This window comes from Typha angustifolia, chromosome 8, assembly GCF_048772165.1.
Source record: "Typha angustifolia cultivar Huaian chromosome 8, ASM4877216v1, whole genome shotgun sequence".
NCBI classification, from domain to species: domain Eukaryota; kingdom Viridiplantae; phylum Streptophyta; class Magnoliopsida; order Poales; family Typhaceae; genus Typha; species Typha angustifolia.
The window spans coordinates 2,975,256-2,992,002 of record NC_133246.1 but is presented as its reverse complement, the minus strand read 5'-3'; the positions used below and the strand labels follow the sequence as shown (position 1 = coordinate 2,992,002).

The following is a 16,747-nucleotide window of genomic DNA, read 5'->3' as shown; positions in this document are numbered from 1 at the left end:
ATGGTAAACATGGCAAATTTAAAAGTCGTGAGTAGTGTTCCGTTGACTTTGTGAGGAAAGCAAGGCGTCTCGGGAAAGAAAAGGCTATAAGTAGCAAGTAATTATGTATCCTAAACAAGGCTAATCATATTTACCGACCATCGACAAAATCTAAAATATCTCAATTATCCCAGGTGCTCTTTTTATCTTTACCCAGTAAATTATTGCGAACCAACCAACCAAGAGATGAGGAGAAGCGAGAGAGGAGCATCCTTTCTACCAACCAAAAACGGATGCCACTCGGTCGATTCACCGTCTCTACTTCCAAACCTTTTCCTTCTCTTATTATTGCGAACTAGATTCTTCTATCCCATTAATGTTTGGTTTCACGTCACATCCACATTTGAATAGTTGATCTCCCCAAGGTTCATGGGCTCAGGAAAAGCTATGCTGTTGTGAATTTTGTTCTCCGAATCCATGTAAGTTTACTAATCTTCTTCTTTCCGACCTTAAACTATTTGTTGATTATCTGTACTTGCTCTCTTATTTTGGCAAAACTTAGGTTTTGAGTCTTCTCCCACTTGCTACCCAATCCATACTCTGGTCAATTTCCAATTACCTTGTAAAACCCTTGTAAGTTGGGTTGCTCTTTTCTATGAGTAATTCTCAAGGTGGGTCTTTTAGTTGTTGCAGGACACTGTTAGGGTTCAAACTTTTTATGGGTATTTTAATTTTATTGCAAATTTCCTTTTGTGTTCTTGAATTGTTTGTAGTTTTTAATATCCTGTTGTTGGAATTTTGAACTGTTGGTAGCCTGTTATTGTCTTGAAGTAAAAGGAGAAGGATAAATTCCAGCCATGAAGCTGGTATTGCTTCTACTGTTGGGTCTCTGGTGCTATCTTCTTCCGAGTGGGCTCAGTGCCAATGTTTCCAGACCTGCAGTAGTAGACATTGGAGCTGTTTTCTCATTCAATTCGACTATTGGGAGAGTTGCAAAGGTCGCCATAGCTGCCGCGGTGGATGATGTTAACAATGATTCGAGTGTTCTTCACGGCACGAAGCTTGTTGTTGAGATGCAAGACTCGAACTGTAATGGCTTCATTGGGATTGTTGAAGGTACCAACTCAGATCTCACTGGTCTTTAATTAGATCCATATTTGCTGAATCACATTAAGGTTTTCTTTTTTAATAGCTTTGCAGTTCATGGAGAAGGATATTGTTGCAATAATTGGTCCCCAATCTTCCGTTATAGCTCATGTCATCTCGCATGTCGCGAATGAGCTCCAAGTACCTCTCTTGTCCTTTGCCTCCACTGACCCAACACTATCTTCGCTTGAGTATCCTTTTTTCATCCGGGCTACACAAAGTGATCTTTTCCAAATGGCAGCTATAGCTGAACTAGTTAATTATTACCAATGGCAACAATTAATAGTTATCTTTATTGATGATGATTATGGAAGAAATGGGGTAGCCTCTTTAGGCGATAAACTTGCAGAGAGGCGCTGTAAGATTTCTTACAAAGCTGCAATGAGACCTGGAGCCACTGAGCGTGAAATCACAGATTTATTGGTTCAGGTGGCAATGATGGAGTCTCGGGTCATTGTTCTTCATGCAAATCCAGATATTGGAATCACAGTTTTCTCTGTCGCAAAGTATCTGGGAATGATATCAAACGGATATGTCTGGATAGCAACGGATTGGCTTAGTTCCTTTTTAGATTCATCACCTCACCTTGCTACAGGATCTATGGAGACAATGCAGGGAGTCCTTGCATTGCGTCAGCACACAGCTGATTCCAAAAGGAAGAGCACATTAGCTTCTAACTGGAGAAAATTAGCTGAGAAAGAGACTGGTGAGAATTTTCAGCTTAGTTCATATGGTTTATATGCTTATGATAGTGTGTGGATGATCGCTTATGCATTGGATGCCTTTTTCAGTAACGGTGGAAAGATTTTGTTTTCTAATGACACAAACTTCCTTCATGCTAAGGGAGGGATATTAAATTTTGAAGCGATGAGTGTGTTCGATGGAGGGCAGCTTTTGCTAGACCAAATACATCGAGTTGATTTTGTCGGTGTAACTGGTCATGTCCAATTTGATTCTCAGGGGCAACTCATCCATCCTGCTTATGATATCCTTAACATTGTAGGAACTGGGTCACGGAAAATTGGGTACTGGTCGAACTATTCTGGTTTGTCGACTGTTTCACCTGAAACACTTTACACAAAACCAGCAAATCATTCAAGGGTAAATCAACAACTCTATAGTGTCATCTGGCCTGGAGAGACAATAACAAAACCTCGCGGATGGGTGTTTCCTAATAATGGGAGGCAGTTACGAATTGGAGTTCCCAATAGAGTTAGTTACCTGGAGTTTGTCTCAGAAGAACGGAATACAGGTATAATAAAGGGGTACTGCATAGATGTATTTTCTGCAGCTATTAACCTGCTGCCGTATCCTGTTCTTTATAAGTTCATACCTTTTGGCGATGGTCATGAGAATCCAAGCTATATGGAGCTTGTGGAAAAAATCATATCAGATGTGAGTATTATTTTTATTCATATGGTTGGAATGCAATATAACAGTAGAATGCTTTTGCATGTATGTCGAAGACAGTGAGTAGCTCATTTTTCTCTTTTCTGATTATTTAATGTTTTGCATGCTTTAGGAGTTTGATGCTGCTATTGGTGACATTGCTATTGTTACAAATCGAACAAAGGTTGTTGATTTTACACAACCATATATCGAGTCTGGGCTTGTGGTATTGGCCCCTGTCAATAGACGCAACTCCAATGTGTGGGCTTTCTTGCAGCCATTTACTGTGAAACTGTGGTGTGTCACAGGGCTTTTCTTTCTTGTTATAGGAGCAGTAGTTTGGATTCTCGAGCATAGGATCAATGATGAATTCCGTGGACCTCCGAAGAAACAGCTGACCACTGTATTCTGGTGAGTTTTAGAAGGAAAGTTTAATATTAATCTGATGTATTATGCAAAGTAAGATGAACTTAGCTTGAAGATAGAAAAACAAAATGTCTACTTGTTCAACAGGTCCTCTATAGGTCATCTGACTAATTTTATTAATCTAAAATTTGTGATGCATTATAGATTTTATGTCATGCTTTGATTGATGCTGAGGATTTTGGTACTGTAAACTTCTGTACACATCAAAAGTTCTTATTTAAAAGTGTCATTACATTTGATATCTTTCCAGAAATTACGGTACCTGATTTTCTTGAATATCTTCTCTTTGCAGGTTTAGTCTCTCAACTTTGTTCTTTTCCCACAGTAAGTGAAGTTAAACTACTCTATGACCTTTTATGGCGGCGCAGTAGAAAGTTTGAGCCTGACTGATGCATGTCTTTCTTTTATTGCTCAGAAGAGAATCCTGTGAGCAGTCTCGGGCGTGCAGTGCTTATAGTATGGCTCTTTGTAGTTTTAATCATTCAGTCCAGCTACACAGCTAATCTGACTTCAATTCTTACTGTACAACAACTCTCATCTCCTATCAAGGGAATTGATAGCCTAATATCTAGTGATGAGCCAATTGGATTTCAAGTTGGTTCATTCACGGAAAATTATCTCATTGAAGAGCTTGGCATTTCAAGGTCCAGACTTAGAGCCCTCGGTACGCCAAAAGAATATGCTGCAGCCCTCGAACTTGGCCCTAGCAATGGCGGGGTTGCTGCTGTGGTGGACGAGCGTCCATACATTGAGCTTTTTCTATCAACTCATTGCAAATTTGCAATTGTGGGCTCCGAATTCACCAAAAGTGGCTGGGGATTTGTGAGTACTCATTTGCAGTTATTTTATTTCTCTGCATTGTTCTTCTTAGATCCTTGCACAACGATTTGCTATATCTTTTAAAGGGAATTCATATGCACTCAATTTTTCATTTTTCCTGAATTGAAAGCACTTTTTACTGATAACACTCCACATTTAAAGGTGTAAGTTCTTTTTTTTCCCAGAAGAACACATATCCCTTTTTATAGATTTCATATGTTTCAATTCAGACCATACATTGCAGTACTCCTTCACCAACTCTATTGGCATCTACTTACTCATGCAGTGTAATTATTAATTATACTACCACATTTTGATCAATTCATTTCAGGCTTTCCCGCGAGATTCTCCTTTGGCCATCGATTTGTCCACCGCCATCCTTACGCTCTCGGAGAACGGTGATCTCCAAAGAATACATGACAAATGGCTGATAAGAAGCTCTTGCAGCTTGCAGAACAACGAACTGGAGTCTGACCAGCTTCAGCTGAAAAGCTTCTGGGGTCTCTTTCTCATTTGTGGAATAGCTTGTGCTCTTGCACTCATCATATACTTCTTCCTTGTAATCCGGCAGTTCTGTAAGCACGTAACCATGGAAGATATCGATTCTTCAAGCAGCCAAGGAAGCTCGAGGTCTGGTCGCAGCCTCCAGGCTTTCCTTTCTTTCGTCGACGAGAAGGAAGTAGATGCTAAAAACAAGTTGAAAAGAAAGCAAATGCAGCAAGAGTCATGCAAAAGCATTGATCTCGATGTTAATTAGTGGCCTGCTCTATAATTGTATATAAGCGGGTGTCATGTATTTTTCTATCAATATGTTATATATATATATACAAGTGCCCTCCAATGGTATACCCTCTAAACTTATATCTGTATCACTCTTTCCCCTTGTAATTAGACTAATGTAAAACTGATAATTTTTTTCATTCAAAGTTAGCAGAAAAAAATACAAAATATATCTTAGACCATGATAAATATTGAAATGTCAGGATTGCACTTCTTCTTTCACTCAATTTATTTATTGCATTATATTCTTTAAAGTTAAAATAAAATATACTTTTAACATCTTCAATCTTCTCCTATCTATACAATTAGGAGCATCAAATCTTAGTTATTACAGCTAACCTCCCAAAAGTTTCATCTTTAGGCCATCTTGTGCAGTGTATGCTCTCCTTTCCCTTTTATCTTTAAAATGTCGGCATTAGAAGAGAGAACTAAAGAATAACATTTAATATAAAACGTGAACTTGGTGTGAACAAATAAATGCTGATCAAATTTGGTGTGCCATTAAATATGTGATATCAATTATGCACATCCGACAACTCTTATAGAAAATTAAAAAAAATTCAGAGAAAGGGGCATAGAACGGCAAGAAGATGAAACATGAAACATCACTGCACAACAAAAGTAATTTTGCATAATATTTTACAACACTATGGGTTACATCAGATTACATTTTACTGTTACAACAACATCACTGTTAGATATCAGGCAGTTAATACATTCAGTTGAAGCAAACCTGTATCAGAGTGAATATCTAGACTACACTACTCTGAAAATATTTACTGAAAGAGTCCTCTTGCCTGCAATATGTACATACCACCTTGTAGACTTCAATCAGGAGCTTGGGAAATCGGCTAGAGAAGTACCGATCAAATCCTTCAGGAAGTGGCCCAAGTATTTCCTGGCAATGGTTGCACAAGAAATCAACGTCAAATAAATTATGTACACCAAATACAATCAAAAGTATTAATCTGTCATTTATTTCTGTAAGAAACCGGTGGATAAGTGGAAAATAATAGAAGCAACATAAGAAGGAACATAAAAGGAAAACTAGAAAGACACAACTTGGTGATCCACCTGATGCTATAGAATAACCTTCTTCAATATTTTGATTTAATGCAATCTATTTTATAGCTAAATATTTTACTTAGCTCCAAAAAGATGAATTTATACCCATCAAGGTAAAAAAGTGAAGTTCAAGCTCACACAAAAATTGGAAAGTCATGCACTGATATAAAGGTCTATGATAGTGTATTGGGTGTGCACATATAAGAGTTCAACTTGATGCCCAGAGAGAGAGGAGCTAAAGATAGAAGATGAAGATTGAAGAGTTCATTTTCTCAGCTTCTATCATCCATCCCTTTCACAAGGAGATGAATAGGAGATGCTGCTGGAGTTGGTGCAAGAATGATACAATGATAAGATACCAATGTGTGTATCAATGGATAGAATATGAATGCTACTATCTCCTTGCTCCTATCCTAAAATTTCTAAATTTTCTATGACATGACAAGAAGCCAAAGAAAATGCTTGTTGCTTTTGAAATGCAAGTCCTGTACGAAGGCCAACTTGATGTATCTGGCCAGACATTTAATACTTATAATCTTATTCTGGTACTGGAAAAGCTGACCATTTGGTGAATTGAAACAAACAACCAGTAAGAAATGTCAAGTTATGCATTCGTGTTTAAAGCTTTCTTTTTTCCCTCACCTAAACTACAATACTAGAAGAAACTGATAATGCAATAGCACTATTTAAAAAAACAATTGTCACCTGAAGTTCACTTGGAAGTTCCCTATAGTGACTTGACTTGTTTCTTATTACGCGAAGTAGGTCACGCATGGAATCAAAATTGTATTTCCGGTATCGGCCCAAGTCTGCAACAAGTAGAGCATCCAACTTCTCTCCCCATTTTCCACCAAATGCAACTGTGGCAACATGTTCTAAAGCATTCAGGAGTTCAGGTTCACTTGCTTTGTCAACCCTGTCACTTGTGTCTCGAAGAAATGAAAGTCGCATCTCGGAACTCCAAAAGAAAGGGTGATGCAATACCTCTACTGCCTTTGGCCTGGTAACATTCAGAACATGCAACATAAACAATGTTTAAGTCATGTGTAGAAAGTATGAAAATGTAGGTTCTAGGTACACCTAGCAATAGAATTCTTGCCTCATCTTTGGGTCTGGGTCCAACAATTGAGAAAGAAGATGTACAGCTTCCGGTATAAAATCCACCACAAAGAGGTCAAAGCGGTTCTTGATGATGTTCATGTCTCGTTCAAAATACTCTCCAAATGGATGTTTACCTTTAGTAATACAATAGAAAATAATGCATCCCAAACTGAATAAGTCCACTGCACGAGTTTGACGTCCATGAAGAAGTTGCTCAGGTGCTTGCCAACCAGAGCTACCATATCCTATAGCATATAATTTTGAGTTTCTGTATGTCATGGTTGAGTCACAGAAGAAAGATTTTTCATGAGTCCTCACCTGTAGCATGGCGGCTTAATGAAGACATGTCCTCTTGAAGGCGTTTACTGATACCCATATCAGAAAGCTTTGCCTTAAAAAATCCATCTGTGCTAATCAACACATTTTGGGGCTTTAAATCACGATGTATAATTCCTAATTCATGTAAATGTGCAAGACCAGAAACCACATCCCTGCATTAGAAAGAAAACAAAATATGGGTGGAAACAATTATAATCCACATGTGAAAACCAACAGCCTTCCTTTATTGGCACCGGCAAATTAGAAAGTCAACATGTAAAGAAACATAATAAATAGTTGCATTCAATCTAGAAGTAGAATCTTTGTTCACTAACCTCATAAGTTTTAAAAGTTGGCTTGAAGGTCGCCCATCCGGTCTCCATAGTTCCACCTTCCCTTCAATACCTTTCAACCATTTCAACTGGACCCTATGTTCAGTTGTAGAGGATGTTGGATTTTCAGGGGGTGAATCTGAAAATTGCTGAACTAGACCAGCTAGGCTGCAGCTGCAGCGTTCAAGTGAGATATAAACAAAATCTAAATCCTGCTCTACCCCATACCATCGAACGATATTTGGATGCTGATCAGAAGCAATAAGATTCTGAATCTCTTTAAGAGCAATATCATGATGTGCATGCAGAAGACGTTTGACAGCAACTGGTCGACCATCATAAAATCCTTCAAGGACAACTGTACCATTGCTTCCTCTACCAATTTCAGTATTTGAAACAAATAGTTTTCCAACCAAACGCCCATCACCAGCACTGTAAAATTGCCCAAAATTCATAAATGGGTGTTTCTCATTTATCTGAGCGATTGTAGACCTGTCAGTTTCACTATTTTCCTTATCAGAAGTTGAAAATCCATGTTGACTGCTAATGAAACCATCTCTAATTGTTCCAGCCTTTCGAGCTTTTCTCTTCTTAGGAACTCCATCATGTTTGCCTCTCAGTTCGGTCAACTGCTTATCATATGTGACTGGCTCTCGCATGTTCAGATAACATATTGCAGAAAGGATAAATATAGATAGGATCATTAACCATGTGAGAAATCCAGAAATATGTCCGGAAGACATCTTAGTAGGATTCTGCCTGTCAGCATAATATTTGACAGCTAAGGCATTATCTGTACTCTTAAACGAGTTCCCGGACATAATCAAACTGTTTTTACTGCTATATTGCCAATGAGCAAGATCAATATTGTTCACACTTTGTTTAGGAAAGTCATCGTAACCCAATTCAGGGCCATTGATATCCCTAGATGACTCCACTAAGGTATCAGGAATTCTTAACATATTACTGGTTTCAGTAAATGATTCCAATGGAGATTTCTTAACAACATCAGTACGACGGACACCAGCTTGGTTTTTATACATTGTGGTGATCCTGTCATGAGAAGATAATGATGAAGGAAGCCCAAGTTTGTCAATCCCGCTTTTCATGAAGAATGGATTTTTTTGCTGATTATTTGACAATGGTTCAAGCTTATTACCCATTTTAGGTGGCAACTCATACATACTATGATAATAAGCAGTGAAAAAGGATTTTGTCCAATTCCAGAGAGGTCTACCGAGATTAGAAGAGCTGAGAGAATAATCTGTCCTTATTATATTTATATAATTAGTATTCTCAGCTCTTCTTCTACTACCTAACTTTGATAGAAGTGATGTCTCTTCACTCATTGGCGCCTTAAGTCCAGTCAAATTTGTAGCCAGATTATGCTTGTAAATTATCTCCCCACTATCAGCAGCAACAGTATATAAAGTGGAAGTTTTTGATCCAATAGTAATGGTAGAACCTTTTATCTCTGGTGTCCTAGAGATATATTCCTTGATTGACAAATCATGCTCCTGTGGGAAGATGCAAAACAATCATAAATGTCTCAACCAAAAAGAAGAACAGAAAGAAGTTCAAAGAATAACACTTTCAGAGACATTTGCAAGCATACCTTCTGATCAAAGCCATCGATAATCTCTATAAGGTCTGAACCTCGCCCAGGGATCACCAAATATTCAGAATCGTCACTTAAATAAGAGAAAGATAAAACTGCGGATCCTGTCGAGAATTCCCAGAGAGTTGACTGGGATCTGCTGTCCATTAATCCAACAGTGCCATTCTCACAAATAAAAAATCTACCTGGCCTGCTAATTAAACATATAAACAAGGGCAAGTGATGTTATTGTAATATAGGCAATATAACCCAGAGTAAAAATGCAAAGGCTCACACGTACAATCATGCACATACGCACACAAATGCATCTGACAAGCAGTTGAGGCAGTAAATGTAGCTATACGGTGAAGTTTGGTAAAGGGGTCAACAACAAATAAAAGTGGTACAATCTACCGCGCATCCAAAAGAGTGGCAAAGGGTGACTTGAATGGGAGAAGAAGGTTAAGTTTGGAGACTTTTGAGTGAGAGAAAGACAAAAAAGGAGAGATAAGACTAATATGTATACTTTTTCTTCATAGAGAAAGGTGTTTTAGTGGCTCTCTTTATAATTATAGGAATATTCATCTCCATATTTTGTAATCTTTGTCACCTATTCCAATTTATTGTTTTCTTCTTTGACTTAATTTGGTCCTCTTTTCTCTTGCGACTTCATGTACCGAATACATCGTTCGAAAATTCCAATCTCAGATGTAAGATCCAAAATTTTCTGTCAAACTATAATTCAAGAGAAAAAAAAAATCAGCAGTAGAATTAAAAGGAGATATTATTTACTTAGGAGGTTTAAATTCTACAAGCTGTGGTACTCTACAAACAAACTCCTGGGCTCCTGGCATATCATGCAAAGTTCATTACTACATCACAAAGAACAAAACACCAATTATGAAAACTAGCATCATATTTCCTACTGTGAAATCAATTCACATTGACCAAGTCACTTAAACTTTCGGGCTCTCAGAGCCGTGAAATAAAAAAACATATCTTCGATCAAGCAGTAAATGCATTAAAGATTAAGAACTAAAGCTACCTCCTTTCCCATTTCATTCCAAATCTAGAAACCAATTGAACGTTAATTTAGCTCATGTCTGAAGATCAAAATACTTACTCGACATCAGAGCCTAAACTTCGATCCACCAAGTTAGCAAACGGCACGACAAATCGACCCAGCTCATCTGGCAGAAGCAGATCAGTGGAGAACTGCTCCGAGTCCGATCGTTCTCGTCGAGGCGCGGCCGCGGAAGGCAGATCCGAAACCAATCGTTCTCGTGGAGACGAGGCCGAGGAAGGCAGAGCAAGCGGGGAACGAAGCGAAGCGATCTCCCATCCCTCGCCTTCCTCCGAAACCAACCGTTCTCGTCGAGACGAGGCCGAGGAAGGCAGAGCAGGCCGGTAACGAAGCGAAGCGAAATCCCCACCCTCGCCTCCCTCCGGTACAACAGGGTTAAACGCGGGAGAGACGAAGAATCCCGCCAAAACGATGAGAAACAACCAAATGGCGTAAAAGGACGACCCACGGGTCATCCCGAAGGCATGGATCTGAAGAATTGGGGATTAAATTGCGGGATGATGAGAATCCTAGAGAAGAAGAAACGTCGAACAATTGGGGGACGGGAGGAGAAAGTAGACGAGAATTTGGAATGGAAAGGTACCCCCGAAGGGATGTCATTTGACACTTTGACCAGAGGGGGAAGGTGGTAGTGCTGGGTGAGTTATTGTGGGTAGCATAACGCCGCCCGTTTGCTTATGGATGAAGGAGGATGATGATGATGATCAGTTGATCACGGTGGTGGTGGTGAGAGTTCGGGTGTAGCTTATCGGATCCGGCTCATGTCGGGTCGGATATGATCCGGAAAATAATGGATCATACACTAATCCATATGGTTAACCTAACAAAGTTCTTGTCTCTACGTGGGGAAAATAACGGATCATAAATGTGCAAAAAAAAAATTAATTAAAAATTAAAAAAATTTGGTGGCACATTAAACTATTGTCTATTTTTACATAGATATTTTTTGTGATGTATTACTTATGAAAAAAATATTATAAATGTTGTTTCCACTAAGATATCCTAAATATTCTTTCCGTTAATTATTTGTTTGATTTTTAAGTTAAAAAATAACGTATAGTGACATGAAAATTAAAAAGAGAAAAATTAATAGTAAGATAATTATTTGACATTTTCAGTCAACACGACGGGAAGTTGAGAAATATTAGATAAACTAACGGTATCAAAAATGTAGTACAAAGAAATAATTTATATGAAGATAGGTAATAGTTCATTAGATTTAGGTGTAATTAACCCTGAATACAATTATATACTCGGCAAGCCATTCCTTCAACGAGTAAAGTTCCTCTCTGGGCTACATCTCTAATATATCAGAATGCAAACGTGAGCTCTCCAAGCATCCAAGCAAGAATTATTAGCATTGTGTCAACTTCACTGTCCAAATCTTACAAAAAGATAAAAGAAAATCTCACAATCTCTGCTCAATTTTTGCATTCTGAAAGGAGCATCTCATGACAAAGAATACAAACCATGATGATTCCCTAATAATAACTGAGCATTATTTTCCATCAGAATGAAGCTACTTCAAAGGAGAAAGTACAACTACACTCTATGCTTCATATACTTTGCACTCCTCTGTCTCTGGGTTTGTCTTGCAAAAATCCTCCAGAGGATCTCCACTTCCCTCCGCCACAATGCCTGGCCATTTACTCGCCACTAGATGCGTCAAATCCACCACCCTTTGGCTGCGCAAAATTAGTAATATTGCAAGCATGAGCTAAATGATGTGGTATATAGGGTGTTGTTCTTTTGCTGACATTACTAAGTGGTTGTGTTATGATAATAAAATACTGGAAGAACTATAAAATGTTAAATCGCCTTTTGGCATAGCAGAATTTAAAGTAGAGACCTTTGATATCAAGCTTAAGCATTCTTTTTCAGAGGAAGTTGAGGAAGCTCACCTGTATCCCCATTCATTGTCATACCAGGCCACCACCTTGACCATATCATCTCCCATCACCATGGTGAGCGACGAGTCGATGGTCGAGGAGACGTCGGTGCACCTGAAGTCGACCGACACGAGTGGCACATCGCAGACGGCAAGAATTCCCTTCAACGGTCCGTCAGCCGCCTTCCTGAAGGCGGCATTGACATCCTCAGCAGTCAACCCCTTCTTCTCCACATTCACCACCAGGTCGACCACCGATACATTCGGGGTCGGCACGCGGAGGGCGATCCCGTTGAGCTTACCCTTGAGCTTTGGCAGGACCAGGGACACTGCTTTTGCTGCTCCGGTGCTTGTAGGGACTATGTTCAATGCAGCTGCTCTTGCTCTTCTCAAGTCACGGTGTGAGGCATCCAATAGTCTCTGCATGCATGGCATAAAGTTTAGATAATAATATGAATAAGAGATCATCTAGTGAACATTCTGAATGACATAATCAAAAGACAGACCTGATCCCCTGTGTAAGAATGAGTTGTTGTCATAGTTCCTTTGACAATCCCTACAGAAACAATGTACTGGTAGTGAGATAAAAGGGTAAAAAAAAATCTGATACAATGTTCAGAAAACAATAGTGATCAACACTTACCAAACTCTTCATCCATGACTTTCACAAAAGGAGCCAGGCAGTTTGTTGTGCAAGATGCATTACTGCAAGCGTTCAAAGCTATGAGATTGATACAATTTGTGCAAGAGAGTTAAAATTGAAGAACAAAGAGTAAAAAAGCTGACCTAATTATGTTTGACACATCATGGTCGTAATCGCCTTCGTTTACACCGACTACATACGTTGGGATGTCAGCGCCTTTCGCCGGCGCAGTGATCACAACCTTCTTAGCACCTGCTTGAATGTGTTTTCCTGCACCAGGGCCATCCACAAACACCCCTGTACCCTGCATTACATGGTGTAAAACTTCTGTTTCAATTATATTGCAGTCTGGAATTTAAGAGATCAATTAATTCTAAGAAGAATGGCATACCTCAATAACAATGTCTATGCCCATCTCAGCCCATGGCAGCTTAAGAGGGTCCCTATTAGAGACAACCTTGATAATCTTGCCATCCACACTGATTGTTTCATTGTCCACAACTTTAACATCAGCCTTGAATGTCCCAAGCATTGAATCATACTTGAGAAGGTGAGAAGCCTACAATCCAAAAAAAATAAATCATCATTAAGGCTCTAAGTTGCGATCCATAAAGGTCAGGTAACTAGTAACACCTTTTAATCAAAGAAAGGTTAAACATACATACATTCTTAACACCACCACTGTCATTCACAACAATAACTTCAAGTGGGGAGTTTTTCCTGCCATGCCAGCAGCGAAGAAAGTTCCTTCCAATCCTCCCAAATCCATTGATGGCCACCTTTAGTTTTGCAACAGTCTCACCCCTAACAGGGACTGCTCCTGTGTTCTGATGTCAAAAACTCAGATAAGTTGCAAGCACTTAACTTCTTAACTTCTTACTCTATTAAATGAAGATAAAATAGACACTTTGAAGTAACCATGTAGGCTGAATAAATTCCTTAGAGATCTTACCCTGGAGGCCAATTGTGCAGCCAGTACATCAGAGAAGGATGCCTCCCTTCCATTTGTTCCAAAAGTCACACAAGAGCTGGACCTCAGCCCTGAAAATTCGGCAACTTCAAGCCTCTGTTTGCAAAGTAGATGCCATCAAGAATCTTATTGCGGTTCAACATGATTGTTTCCAATAACCACTTGCTTGCAACTAAAAGGAAATTGAAATACCTTAGCAAAGCATGAGGAGGGCTGGGTGTGGGCGGCCTTGGAGTGGAACCTAGTGTTGGAGATTATACTTGGGGAGGCAAGAGCTGCACTGGTAGCCATTGCTACAAATTGCTTCAGCTAAGCAACAGCCAAGATTAGCAAAGGTGAGACAGAACTTTATATACTTGTATGAGTCCAAAAGTCCCCAGACATGGATTGCTATATGGTGCTAGTTTTGAGTGCATGAACAATAATTAATATTTAGGCAAAGTAATAGTGTGTGGTGGTTTAGAAGCCAATCATTTTGGGATAAGGAGATTGTGTGAGTTAGAGCCACTCATTTCTCACCCTCACTCTGTCTCTCCGTTTGTGGCTTTTGTTGGAGATTCCCAAAGATATATCATGCATGCTTCTTGAGGTAGTATGGGTCCATGACCATCAGTGAGCCATGTTATGATGAATGTGATGCATCATGCATGTGTAGGATAATTTTATTGCAAGTGTTAATGGGCCAGCCTATTTGGATTGGACTGAAACAATTGGGCCTAAGGCTTGGAATTAATATCCACATTGAGTCCTAATTAGTGAGAGACAAACCCAGCCCAGTGCAAATTACTTAAATTACTCCATGCTGTTGTGTCTAAAATTAGACTGTCCGTAAACTTTCATTTGTATCAGCAAAGTCTATACTAATGTGATAAAACTAAATAGTCGTTGATAAACTCATCAAATTATTATAATACCCTTGTAGAAAAATTAATTATTACATTGTTTGAGGAACTATGAGTCTTCTACTAAGATATTTTTAACATGATTCAGATATTTTATTCTATGATTATATATTTGAATTTTGAAGATAGATATATGATGATAAAGAGTAAATAACTAAAGAATGGGAGAGAGATAACTAGTAATTGACCTTAGTGTAATTATGGATTGCATAAACAGAGGTTATACCCTTTTATTGGCCGAGAAAAGAAACATTTCTCTTTGCTGGTTTAGCCTTCTAGGTCACTTCCAAAGTGGAGATTAGTGCACTCATCAGTGGTAGTGCCCTGCCCTCCATCAAGTTGAAGTGCCAAGAGAAGGACATCAGAGAGGAATGATATCTTTTTGAGAGACATTGTTGTCAATCAATGTAAAACTTGGACAAAGGATGGACTGTTTCCTATAAGAATATCCAACCTAAAGTGATACGGTGCTTGTAAAGTAGCAGATACTCCCATGATTCCATCAAAAGATTTTGCACTCCAGAAAGTCATCCGATCCCCTCTCACATCCGAGTGTAAAAAAATTATTCATCATAATTAATCGATAATTACTATCAAATTACTACATACAATCGATACGTGACTCTCAAAGACCAAAGTTAGCAAGGAGTAGGTATAACTAATGCTTTATAAGGCTATTAACAAAGTAACAAACATACCAAATCCAAAAGGAATCCCATGTGTATTAATCACAGCATCATCCGCCGTCCACGTCGCCTCGCGCGAAAGCATCTCTTGCCTTGGGACCCACACACACCATGGACGCTTTTGTCCCCTTTCGACCATCCTATTCCTCGAGGGTATTTTCGTCCAATAATATTATAAAATAGATTTTTTTTTTCTCTCCTCTGCTCCACCTCCACCTAGTAAAGTAAATTTAGGACGCTTATCCATCGAAAATTTAAATTATTTGAATTCCGCTCTCCTTCCTTTATAAATTGAGCCCTAATCTCGAAACTTCGATCTCCCTCCATCTCCACTCAATGCCTCCCGCCACGAGAATCCTCCAGGTCGACTCCGCCCAATTACCTGCGGCGACGGCGGCGGCGGATCCGCCGGAACCCCTCGCGGTAGATTCCGACGTGGTGGTGATACTCGCTGCGCTGCTCTGCGCGCTCATCTGCGTCGTCGGCCTCGCCATGGTGGCGCGGTGCGCGTGGACGCGGCGCTCCGCCTCCGGGGGCGGAAGAGGAGGAGATGCGTCTGCTCCGCCGCCTCCGGCGGCGAACAAGGGGCTCAAGAAGAAGGCGATCCGCTCGCTCCCCAAGGTCGCGTACGGCGGGGGAGAAGGGAAGCGGGCAGCGGAGTGCCCGATCTGCCTCGCGGAGTTCGAGGAGGGGGAGGAGGTCAGGGTTCTCCCGCAGTGCGGGCACGAGTTCCACATCGGATGCGTGGACACCTGGCTCGGCGCCCACTCCTCGTGCCCCTCGTGCCGCCGCGTCCTCGTTGTAGGGGCACCGCCGCCGCCGCCGCGCTGCAGGAGGTGCGGGGCGAGCTCGTCGGCTGCGGCGGCGGAGGAGGGGAGAGCTAAGGCCAGGGAGGACAGCGGCGGCGATAGCTTCCTGCCCTAGCTGAGGTTAGTAGTTTTAGCAGGAAGGTGAAGACTGTAAAATTGTAAATTTCCTCGTGTGCCCTTTTGCAGCTTGGATTGAAGTGTTGGCTTTGTACATTATTTGGAATTTTTCCAAGTATAAAAACAGGTTAAAATTATTGTAAAATTATTACGATCTTTCTACTTATAAATCTCTGCCTGCAGAAAGATCCACCCTTATCTTCATCGTTGGTTCTTCCCGTCGGACTGCCGATCATCTATTGCCTCTGCTTATCGGAGTTCAGGTATTAAAAAAATAAAAAAGAAAAAAGAAGGGAGGCGTGGATGGTTAGGGAAGAAAGGGACAGTTGGGAAATCACGGAAAGAACGTGACCTTAAAATTAGGGAAATCACGGAAAGCATTTGGGATACTTCTCCGTCTTACACTTGTAATATAAATCACACACTCTAATCTAATTTTAGATTGTAGTTTAGTCCTACGAGTTCATAATTAAATTTATTCTCTTTGTTTAGCTTATAAACTCATAATATGACTCATACTATTATATTTTATTTGTTTCTTTCTCTTATCAAATTGCATTAAGATTGGTTGGCATGCAGCTGTGGATCTTTTGACTTACGTTGGAGATCACTTACCAAAGGGCTACAATTAGGATGGTAGATTAAACTTGGTTATTATCTAATAATACTTTTTTAGATTTTAAGCTCACCGAATCC

General features: G+C 39.9%; 4 protein-coding genes across 7 annotated transcripts; 2 read left to right on the top strand and 2 right to left on the bottom strand.

Moving 5' to 3' along the window:
* The first annotated feature begins 187 nt into the window (after nucleotides 1-187).
* Nucleotides 188-4,728, top strand: LOC140765914 (glutamate receptor 3.1-like). Of its 3 annotated transcripts, none has more exons than XM_073105231.1 (7): nucleotides 188-458; nucleotides 811-1,095; nucleotides 1,172-2,520; nucleotides 2,648-2,925; nucleotides 3,233-3,264; nucleotides 3,356-3,762; nucleotides 4,091-4,728. In XM_073105231.1, the coding sequence occupies exons 2-7, from the start codon at nucleotides 837-839 to the stop codon at nucleotides 4,514-4,516; spliced, it is 2,751 nt and encodes a 916-aa protein (XP_072961332.1). In that variant the 5' UTR covers nucleotides 188-458; nucleotides 811-836; the 3' UTR covers nucleotides 4,517-4,728. The 3 variants fall into 3 exon arrangements, with proteins under 3 accessions (XP_072961332.1, XP_072961331.1, XP_072961333.1); XM_073105230.1 differs by having other exon boundaries at nucleotides 793-1,095; XM_073105232.1 differs by lacking the exon at nucleotides 188-458 and having other exon boundaries at nucleotides 963-1,095; nucleotides 1,180-2,520.
* A 386-nt stretch (nucleotides 4,729-5,114) lies between these two features.
* LOC140765913 (serine/threonine-protein kinase/endoribonuclease IRE1-like) lies at nucleotides 5,115-10,689 on the bottom strand. Of its 2 annotated transcripts, none has more exons than XM_073105228.1 (7): nucleotides 10,076-10,689; nucleotides 8,971-9,166; nucleotides 7,359-8,872; nucleotides 7,024-7,196; nucleotides 6,704-6,950; nucleotides 6,310-6,604; nucleotides 5,115-5,437 (listed from the first exon to the last, which is right to left on the bottom strand). In XM_073105228.1, the coding sequence occupies exons 1-7, from the start codon at nucleotides 10,489-10,491 to the stop codon at nucleotides 5,291-5,293; spliced, it is 2,988 nt and encodes a 995-aa protein (XP_072961329.1). In that variant the 5' UTR covers nucleotides 10,492-10,689; the 3' UTR covers nucleotides 5,115-5,290. The 2 variants fall into 2 exon arrangements, with proteins under 2 accessions (XP_072961329.1, XP_072961330.1); XM_073105229.1 differs by having other exon boundaries at nucleotides 8,971-9,163.
* Nucleotides 10,690-11,375: 686 nt separating this feature from the next.
* LOC140765759 (glyceraldehyde-3-phosphate dehydrogenase B, chloroplastic-like) lies at nucleotides 11,376-13,936 on the bottom strand. Its single transcript, XM_073104982.1, has 9 exons — nucleotides 13,730-13,936; nucleotides 13,520-13,633; nucleotides 13,233-13,394; nucleotides 12,959-13,126; nucleotides 12,711-12,871; nucleotides 12,568-12,629; nucleotides 12,431-12,480; nucleotides 11,938-12,344; nucleotides 11,376-11,721 (listed from the first exon to the last, which is right to left on the bottom strand). The coding sequence occupies exons 1-9, from the start codon at nucleotides 13,826-13,828 to the stop codon at nucleotides 11,586-11,588; spliced, it is 1,359 nt and encodes a 452-aa protein (XP_072961083.1). The 5' UTR covers nucleotides 13,829-13,936; the 3' UTR covers nucleotides 11,376-11,585.
* A 1,440-nt stretch (nucleotides 13,937-15,376) lies between these two features.
* Nucleotides 15,377-16,495, top strand: LOC140765295 (RING-H2 finger protein ATL80). The gene is made up of 2 exons (XM_073104301.1): nucleotides 15,377-16,054; nucleotides 16,235-16,495. The coding sequence occupies exon 1, from the start codon at nucleotides 15,462-15,464 to the stop codon at nucleotides 16,047-16,049; it is 588 nt and encodes a 195-aa protein (XP_072960402.1). The 5' UTR covers nucleotides 15,377-15,461; the 3' UTR covers nucleotides 16,050-16,054; nucleotides 16,235-16,495.
* Nucleotides 16,496-16,747: the final 252 nt, after the last annotated feature.